This window comes from Benincasa hispida, chromosome 9 (assembly GCF_009727055.1).
Source record: "Benincasa hispida cultivar B227 chromosome 9, ASM972705v1, whole genome shotgun sequence".
In the NCBI taxonomy this organism is placed as follows: Eukaryota; Viridiplantae; Streptophyta; class Magnoliopsida; order Cucurbitales; family Cucurbitaceae; genus Benincasa; species Benincasa hispida.
This window is the reverse complement of record NC_052357.1, coordinates 14679039-14688824: the sequence shown is the minus strand read 5'-3', so window position 1 is coordinate 14688824 and position 9786 is coordinate 14679039. Positions and strand designations below refer to the sequence as shown.

The 9786-nt window shown below is 32.6% G+C and overlaps 1 protein-coding gene across 6 annotated transcripts; it reads right to left on the bottom strand.

Annotated features, from left to right (window-relative positions):
• Nucleotides 1–517: 517 nt before the first annotated feature.
• On the bottom strand, nt 518–4950 carry LOC120085657. 6 transcript variants are annotated; one of them, XR_005484007.1, is made up of 3 exons: nt 1439–4950; nt 1288–1342; nt 518–969 (listed from the first exon to the last, which is right to left on the bottom strand). XR_005484007.1 is itself a non-coding variant. In XM_039041782.1 (2 exons), the coding sequence occupies exons 1-2, from the start codon at nt 4827–4829 to the stop codon at nt 947–949; spliced, it is 327 nt and encodes a 108-aa protein (XP_038897710.1). In that variant the 5' UTR covers nt 4830–4946; the 3' UTR covers nt 549–946. The 6 variants fall into 6 exon arrangements, 2 of the variants coding, with proteins under 2 accessions (XP_038897710.1, XP_038897709.1); XR_005484009.1 differs by having other exon boundaries at nt 518–946; XR_005484008.1 differs by lacking the exon at nt 1288–1342.
• Nucleotides 4951–9786: the final 4836 nt, after the last annotated feature.

The following is a 9786-nucleotide window of genomic DNA, read 5'->3' as shown; positions in this document are numbered from 1 at the left end:
AAATAATGAGAGGAGATGTATTGCAAAACCTAATCAAGGTTTATTGTTAATTTAAAGCATTGAAAACTAGCAATGAAGACATTGAATTTAAATATGGTTGTTTGCTTCTAATTAAAGATAAGCATCTACCTATAGAATCGAGTTAGTTTAAAATCTAAAATATTGACTTTATTTTTATTCTTTTACAAATTTCTTATATCCAAGGCCAAAGTGAATTTTTTTATTCTAAATAAAAATTGGGGATATGAACCACATCCTTGTGTGATCATTAACCCACGTTCGGATACCAACTATATTACGCTTGCTTTGGTATGACAGAATTGAAATAAGCTACCATATATCTGAAAATATGGAGGCAAAGTTAAGAAGGTAGGCATGCCTTCTTTGTTAATTCCTTGACCTTCTTGGCTGAATTGAACATATTATGGTTTCATTCAAATTATCTTTCCTCTCTTTTTGAATATCTAGTAGAAATTAAGCTAAAAATTAAATAAAAAAAGCACATAACACCAACAAATTTTAACGTGGAAAACCTCCTTAAATTGAGGAGTAAAAAATCACGTGACCGTAGCCAAAATCTCCACTATCAATAATAACATGTACACAAAAACAACTAATGTATCTCTTTTTTTTAGCAAGAAATTGGAGGATATATAAAGAAGGATAGGGAGGTGCACCCGAATATTTCAACTAGGTTGACATATATTTAGTACCCTCAACATATCCCAAACCCAAAAGAAATTCATTCCACAAAGAGAAATATTGGAATTTATTGTTTGGACCTTATCAGCAGTGTTCACCTCACCATAGAGAGCTGACCAAAAGAAGAGCTTACACTTCTTCAGAATGAAAGTCTTCCATAGCTTAAACTGCACTCTTTCATTAAATTTTATTTTGGATAATTCTCTTTAATTCGTCCCTCCACAAGCAGCTGCTATTCTCCTCACTATTTAAGCAAGGTGCAAAGTACTGTAAGATTCCAAAAAACAATCTCAATTTCAATGGTAAAGATTAAACAACAAGTAATGTGTACAATGAACACCAAAGCCCAAAATCATTATATCCCAAATTGGTAATTAGTTCTATAAATGTCTACATAATAATCAGTTGAAATCAATTTTATCAATATTATATTACCCATTATGTTATTTCTCTGTTCAATTTTCTTCCAAAGTATTTTGAAGCAGTCTTCTCAGATAAAAATCGGTAACATTAGAGATTCATCTACAGTTATACAATCACTACCATCAAAATCAGTAAAAAGATTTAATGACATAAGAAAACAACCATGTATGGTATGATGGTGCATATATGACATATATACTTCATATACAGTTGTAGCCTGTACAAAGAGAAAAGTAAAGATATTAAAATGGAAGTATTGCTTTCTCAAAGAGTAATATCTACATAAAACTAATGAGAGAATTGATTTGCATACCTTTTTGGAAGTCAATAATGAGTGTAGTAAATTCGTAGGTCGGGGATATGGGCAATCTTAGGCCAATCTTCTCCGGTGTCTTCCTTGCAGCTTTTTTCCAATATGGGACATTCGACAATGTCTAAGCATTTTAAATTAGGGATGTGTCGAATCCCTTCTGGTAGCGAAGCTAGATTTCGACAAGAATCAATCCCCAATCGTGTGAATGAGTTGAGGTTGCCAATTCCATGTGGTAGCGAAGTTAGCTTTTCACAATTACGAATATATAATTCTGTGAGTGAGGTGAGGTTACCAATCCATTCTGGTAGGCTCTTCAAATTTTCACAAGAATCTAAAGAAAGATGTTGAAGAGGTTTCATATAATGTTGCCAACACTCGGGCAAGTACTCCAAATTACTCACAAAGACAAGATGTAGAGAGGTGAGGTTTTCATAATCTTTCCATGGTACAACATCCAACTCATCATCTGACAGACCAATTCGCAATGCCTTCAAATTAGGTGCATGGAAAAACTTCAACACATGCAGAGGAGAAGAATCATTAATAGTTAATTCAAAAGGGTAAGGAAATATTATAGGAGTTGTACCCTTGCACCATCTCACCAACTTAGGCATCTTCGAAATCCGTAATTCCTCGAGGGATGGAAAAAATGTTGATGAAGAAACATAATCATCATTGTTGACATCAATAATGTACTCGACGTTGGGTAAGTAACCAAGTTCAAGATGCTTGAGACTAGGAAATTGATCGAATCGGGGGAGATGTTGCAATCTATTACAATAATAAAAACATATAGTGACTAAGACAACCAAGGAAATTAGAGGATATCCAATTACATAACTTCAATCCACCGAATAGATATCTTTTGAAGATTTGAATGTGGTTGTAAGCAATCTAAAACACTTTCGTAGACCACATCGTCCAACTCTAAACTTGTAAGTTCATTATGTGCACCTTGATTCCACCAATCTAATTTCAACTCTTGAAGACCTGACGTTAGTTGCAAGAATTTACCCTTCGTTTCTCCATCAATACTTGTACAAAATTTCAATCCTTGAATACTTAATATTCCTTTCAACTTGATAAGTCCACCCAACTCCTTTAATTCACAGCCTTTATTCTTTTCTAACACAAACTGATTTATTGTTTGAAGATTAGTTAGCTCACCTAACCCTTCTGGCATATGAGTGAGACTAAAACATTCTCTCAAATCAAGATGCTTAAGGTTGATCAATCTTTTAGTATCTTCCGGAAATTCTTTTAAATTTCTACACTGAAAAAAGATAAGTGTTTTCAAATTATTTAATTGAGTAATAAAGTCAAGAAGGAATTCTATTCTTGAATTGTCTGTAAGATCAAGTTGCCCAAGGTTGCTCCAATCTTTTACATCTTTTGGAAGTTCTATTAACTTGCTACGTTTTTAAGGATAAGTGCTTCCAACTTACACAATTCAATAATAGAATCGGGAAGAGATTCTAATACAAAATTATCTGAAAGATCCAAATGCTTAAGATTGATCAAGTTTCCTACATCACTGGATAATAATAAATGATTCAAGCATTTAAAGATAAATGTTTCTAAACTATACAACTTCGTAATAGAATCTGGAAGATATTTAATTCTCAAACCCACGATACTCAAATATCTCAAATGCTTCAATTTACCAATAAACTCCAAATGTTTTGCATTTGGGATTTTAAGATCCAAAGTTAAGTCCAATGCTCGCAATCGAGAAATATTATGAAAGATTTCTTCCAAGTTCAATAGGGAAACTACACCCTTTTGAATAAAAAATGTCCTCAAATATGTCACTTTAGATAATGGTTCCATAAGTTGATTTTCATGACAATTTTCTTCCAATGAAAAGTGATGAGTTCTTTTGTCGATGACATTTCCGATCAATCCATGCACACATTCATTATTCGTTATCGAACAAGCCATATCATGCAATAAATCGTGCGCCTTACATGCTTTTGTCTCCCAAATTATTTTCAACCTCTTGAAAGAATGACCTTGATAATAACTCCATGAAATAATCATCACCAATATCAATGAGGTTATCGTCCTTATTGCCATTTGATTGAATGAAACCTTGTGCTCTCCATCGTATTATAAGTTCATCCTTTTGATTTTCATGATCTTTGGGGAACAAAGCACAATAGAGAAAATATTGCTTCAAATTAGCTGGGAGATATTTATTGCTGAGCTCAAGAATGAATTGCATTTCCTTTAGATCATTATATCCTTGTTCCAAAATTTGGCAAAGTTCCTTATCCTTAAAAGACAACCAAAATCTTTCTGATTTGTTATCTTTTAAAAGTCCTCCAATGGTTCTTATTACGAGAGGAACACCGTTTAACCTTGATACAATCTCCTTGCCGATTTGGACCAAATTTGAATTCTTTTCATCAAGCTCCTCTTGATTGTCTGAATGTCCTTCCAAACCTATCATCTTTTGAAACAATAACCAAGAATTGGGCACATCCAAAATTCCTAAAGAATGGACGAAAGCAGAGTCAAAAGTTTTAGCAACTTGTTCACTGCGTGTTGTGATCAAAATCTTTTTAGATGTAACCATTCCTCTTTTTTCTCATTCCACACATCATCCATAACAAGCAAATATTTCTTTCCATCAATTTGGTTTCTAAGCTCACTTTGTAATGGATCTATTTGTAGGAATGATTCAGGCTACTTCCTAGTTGCAGACTCTATTATCATTTGGATAATAACTTTCAGATTAAAATCGTCGGAAACACACACCCATAACTTCAATTGAAACCCATTCTTAGTCATATTGTGATGGGTATAAATAGATTGAGCAAGGACAATATTCTCTTTGGTGTTGGAATTTAGTAGATCTATGACTGCTTCCTTGTTATTACTCCTACCAATCACTTCCTCTTCAGGTATAAAAGAGTGAGTCTCCCGTCTCTTTCTCAACCCTTCGTCATCTCTTTTCTCTATCACATGCTTACAAAACCTAAATTGATTTTTATCATCATTAATAGCTTGTAACCTCTACCTAATTTCCTTGATTCTGTGATATATTTTCCAATTAGACTTAAATTTGGAGAAGAGTGTACGTACTTGTTCTCTTTCTTCGGTCTTTGGCTAGAACTTGCCTTCTCAAGGTTTCGTAAGACGACTTGTCGACCAAATCATCAATCTCGTACAAAACATCCTTAAGCTTTAAAACCCAATCATTCACTTGACTGTTCTTGGACTGCTGCTCCTCTGCGGCATGAAGCACAGTTTGAATGTCATAAAGAGTGTGTTTGAGTTTGTCAAGGTCATCCTCGACACGCCACATCGATCCAAGCTCTCGGAGTAGGGAAGAGCCCAGTTTGAATATGATGCCTGCAGTACCGTTGAAGAGAATAGCTTCAGCCATGGTGGATGACAAAGGAGGGAGCTTTGGAAGAAGGCTGCTCAACAATTTAGTAACAAATCAGGTGATGAACAAGTGTGTGATGCGAGTTTGAGTAAATGCAAGATAAAGCTAAAGACTTTGGTCGTCTCTCTCTGTATATATATATTTTGTAATAGTATTATAATTAAAATGAGGAATCGAACTTCTAACCTCAAAGTTGATAATACAAATACTATGACAATCATATTAACAAAAATTTTAAATATCTTATGTTCTCTATGTATATTATTCATGATGATGATTGATTTTGTAACAGCAATGCATGCCGATTACAAATTATTTAATTTGCTATTAGTTTAATTAAATAAATAGAGTATAAATATATAATTTCAGTTGAATTTTAGAAACCTCCAATTTCTCTTTTAATTCAATCCGAGAAAGCAAAATTGAATAAACAATTCATAGTTTTAATTAAGATTAAAATAAATTTATTGAAGAAACCTATACACTGACAAAATTTGCCACCAAATTAATAGTGAAAATCTTTATAATGAAAGGGTAAAATAGAAACAAAAAGTTTTTCCACATAATGTCTTTTATATATACTATAGATGTACATATAGATATGCAAGGAGTCCTAAGAATTAATTTGTTTTGAATTCCTAAATTTATAAAATGATTTTATTTGTCACAAAATTTATAATTTTAGAATTTTAGAGAAATCTATTAAGTCCAAGATTTTTTTTTAATCAAACAATATGAAAGATTTAAACCTAAATAGTATTTATACCTACAAGAGAGTTAGAAAATCACTCCAATATTCATGTGAAAATAATTCTAAAATAGAAAAAATAATTAACAAAAAGACAACAAAAAAGCCAAAATATTAGGATTTTCAGTGAACTCTTCAAATTAAAGAGACTTGTTTATATATTTGTAATAAAAAAGATAAATGATAAAAGTAAATTTATGTATGATTCTGTAGGGACTTTAAATTATGGTAATTGTTTTAAAAGACAAAATTGCTGAAAATATTTTCAATTATAGTAAACTTTCAATGTCTATCAGTAATAAGACTTCTACTAGTGGTCGATAGACTACAACATTGATAGATGGTGACATTTTGCTATATTTATAAATAAATTGGTTTATTTTCTTTATTTGAAAATAACTCTTGAAATTATGAAAACCTTAAACACAAGTTTTTAAATATTTGATTAAGATACTAATTTAGTTTCTATATTTTTTAACGTAAATTATACTTTTTGAGAAAAATAAAATAATTGTCTATTTATAATGGGGCTATTTAATGTTAAATTATCTAATATATACACATAACCATCAATTAAAATGGTCAAGTGGAAATCAAAACTTTCTCCCTTTAACCCGTTTTGGATCGTATAAATTATTTTCTTTCAAAATTTTTATCTTATGTTGTAAAATTGAGGCGTAAGTGTCTGTTTAGCTAAGCATTCTCATTTTCATCCATGGTTGAATAATCAAATAGTTTTCTCTTAAAAAAAAATTCATCAAGTGGAGTGAATACGTGTAGTTTGATTGGACTGATATTTATTTATTTAGTTCGAAGGTAAAGAGAATATATAATACAAATTTTGCTTTCCTAATAAATGTGTTTTGGGATAATACACGAATCTTATTATAATACACACAATCTTATGAGCACATTTTGGTGTAAGATGAATTTGTTTAGGCATACAATTTGTTTAGGCACAAATTTTGTTTCAACAAAATTAGGTACATCAGATAAGACATTTTGAGACATATAAGAGGTAGCCTTAACAAAAATCATACTCTTAGAAGTAGAAGAATTTTCATTCACATGACCTAATCCACTTTTATGATTCAAAGCTTTATCTAAGTCAATAATTTTAGCTAATTTTTGTGCACATGTAGTCAATTAATTTCTTTATGGACTCTTTTGCAATTGCAAACTTATAATTTGCATGCAATTCTTTCTCTTTAAGCATATGCAAAAGGTCATTTTCTCATGAATATCGCATTCAATAAATTTAATTTTGTCAACAAGAGAAAATTTATCTTTTTTTAAAGATGTATTACTATCTTTTAAAATAAGAATTTTATCTCTCAAACTAGCAATTTCATCTTTCAATTCAAGAGAATAAGATTCAATTTTCTCATTTACATTTCCCAAATCATTCAATTCAACATTTATTTCACATGTTAAAGATTTGAGCTCACTATTTTCAATTTCAAGAAACTTAATTTTATCATTTAAGTCACATTTCTCATCACCACAAAAGGTATCGTCATGTAAAACATCATTACTTACTCTATTTTTCAAACATGTATTTTCGTCTACAAAGATTTATTTTCAATAGATAATATCTTAAACTTCTTTAAAAGTTCTAAATATTTAGAGCTAACTTTTTCTAGATCGTGTCGCATACTTACAAATGCATCATATAGCTCATCATCATAAGGTAGAGATTTGTGACTTACATCATCTTCATTGGTCTCATCAACAGAGTCATTTCGAATGGGCCATCAAGCATAAAGAAGAGTCATCGCATTTTTTGTCTATCTATTCGCTTGATATCGTGTGGTGCGTTAGGAGTGTTTAGAGTAAAACGGATTGGAAAAATAAATCCTAAGTATGAGTGTTGTATTATGCCTTGATGCATCCAAATATGTGCAACACGTCGGGGCGTTAGAATTATACACAGAGAGCACACAATTCCTTAAAATGGTGTTCAAGTTTTCTTAGATTAAACCCAAGTATAAATCTAATCTAGGTTCCTGGCAAGTCCAGGGTCGATCACAGGGATTCAGTACACTAAACACAGAGAATGCGTCGTACTTGCAATAGGGGGTTTTCCTAAATAAATGCAAATGATGTATTATTTACACTAGCATGCTATGCCTGTGCAACACGAGTCAAAAGAGCTGAGTGAAAAATGATGGTTCATGTGAGAATGGAATTTTAGTAAGTGGACGCGTCAGTTAAAGATAATTGCACACAACTTAAATGATGTGGATGGAATGGGATGGTTTGCTTATCTTTCTGTTCATGCGTTAGACTTCATTTAACATTTCTCAATGCAAATGACATACAAGTCTATCTCTAGGATGTATGCGTCTAACTTTAGAATGCAAGAAACACCAGTAAGTCTATCTCTAGCTGTACTAGGTGTTCTACTTAATGCAACTTAGCTATTCTTTCAAACAACTAAGTTAAAGATGCTTTCACTAAGTTGTCAAGTTGGTTTAGACATTAGGGCAGAATTATGCATAAAGTATTAATGCATTCAATATAAATAGAGGATAAACAATAGCAAAAGTGATGATCAAATATATGAATTTTATAAAGGTTCAAATGAGTCTTTACAAAGAACTATATTCAATCGAGATGAAATGAAACTGATATTAAGAGGAAAACTACGTCAAGCCAAAGAATACAATCTTTTGTAGTTTTTTGGCTAAATTTTGTTATGTACAATAACTTTTAAGAGTAGTGGACAGAGTATCTCTCTCAAGAATGACTTTCTCCACTCCCTGGCTAGCGGTGATGGTGGTTCTCAGCTCCTTCGATCGGTTTGCACCGTGGCATAACTTCTACAACTAAAACTAAGTTTACAAGTTTACAGAGAGTATGGAGTATCTAATTGTCTGAACTATTGATTTCGGAGGGTCTTCAAGTATTTATAGGCGTTGGTCTCGTCCACTTGGAGGATGGGCTGCATTTAAGTCCATGCCCTGGTCAGCATTAAATTCCATATCCTGGTTGGTTGCCTGACCTCTGGGAACTTTTCAGATGCCACCTGCTGCTGGTAGCTTTTCAGACGCCGCCTGTTGCTGGTGCCCATGTATGCAAGTGGTAATGTGACACAATCAGCCCGGTGCAATGAATCTTCTATGCGTTGAGTTCCCTTTGATGCATGGCTCATGCGTTTAAGTTTTCCCTACGGCACTTTTCTTAACGCGTTAATGTTAGTTTCTGCGTTCAATTCCTGCAAGACAGTGCGTTAGCGCCGCAATAATCAATGATAAAACTTCTTTACATGAATTTTCTATTGTTCAAGTAAATCCATGTGTTTCTATCAAAAATGAGGAGAAGTTATCATTAAAAATCCTAACTGTCCTAACTTAAGAGTAAAGATAACTCGTATTTTTTACAAGTTATCAACCACCCCCAAATTTGAACAATACTTGTCCTCAAGCATTCTAAAGTAATTCCTTGCTATCTCCTCTACCTTAGATACTCGAGTTTCACCTCTCATCATATTCAATCACAAAGCTAAATAAGAGTTGGGAAAATATGACTTAGATTTACGCGTTTCTTAAAAGGATTCATATTTAGTTTCCAGTGCAGCAAGCTTTTCATCGCAACTCCTTTCATTTCTCAAAATATTTCACTCTTTTCTAAACCAGCAATGCGTAAGATGCTTTTTCTTTTGAAAAAAAAAACACTGGATAAAAAGAAAATGATTGTGTACTTATTTACCCATGCATTGCTCTAGGTATCCCACTTTCGTTTTGGCTTGCCCCTACGGGTGTCATGCGAGCATCCAACTACAGGTGAGAACCCTTCACAACTAAACTCATATCTAATATTCATTCCTTCTTCAAAGTATAGTTTCTTTCTTTTGACTAGATAGAGGAGTTTTATGGGACGCGTTGGTCTAGGTGACTTAACTTTGTTTTGGCCTGCCCCCATGGGTGTCATACGGACATCCAACTACAGCTAAGTGCCTGTTCCAATAAACTCATGCCAATTAAGATTCTTTTCTTTTGAGAAAATGACTGCGTTTGAAATTCTTCTTATTTTGTTTCCCTTTTTCTTCATGATATATTCATTAACGCATCTACACTCGGATTTCCCTCATCCCCAGATTTGGAGATTAGTTATACTCATCCCAAATTTGGAAACGAGCTAAATCCTCATTGCTAAAAGAGAAACAAAGTTTTTAAAAAGCTTTGAGAAATTGAAAGGAGTTTA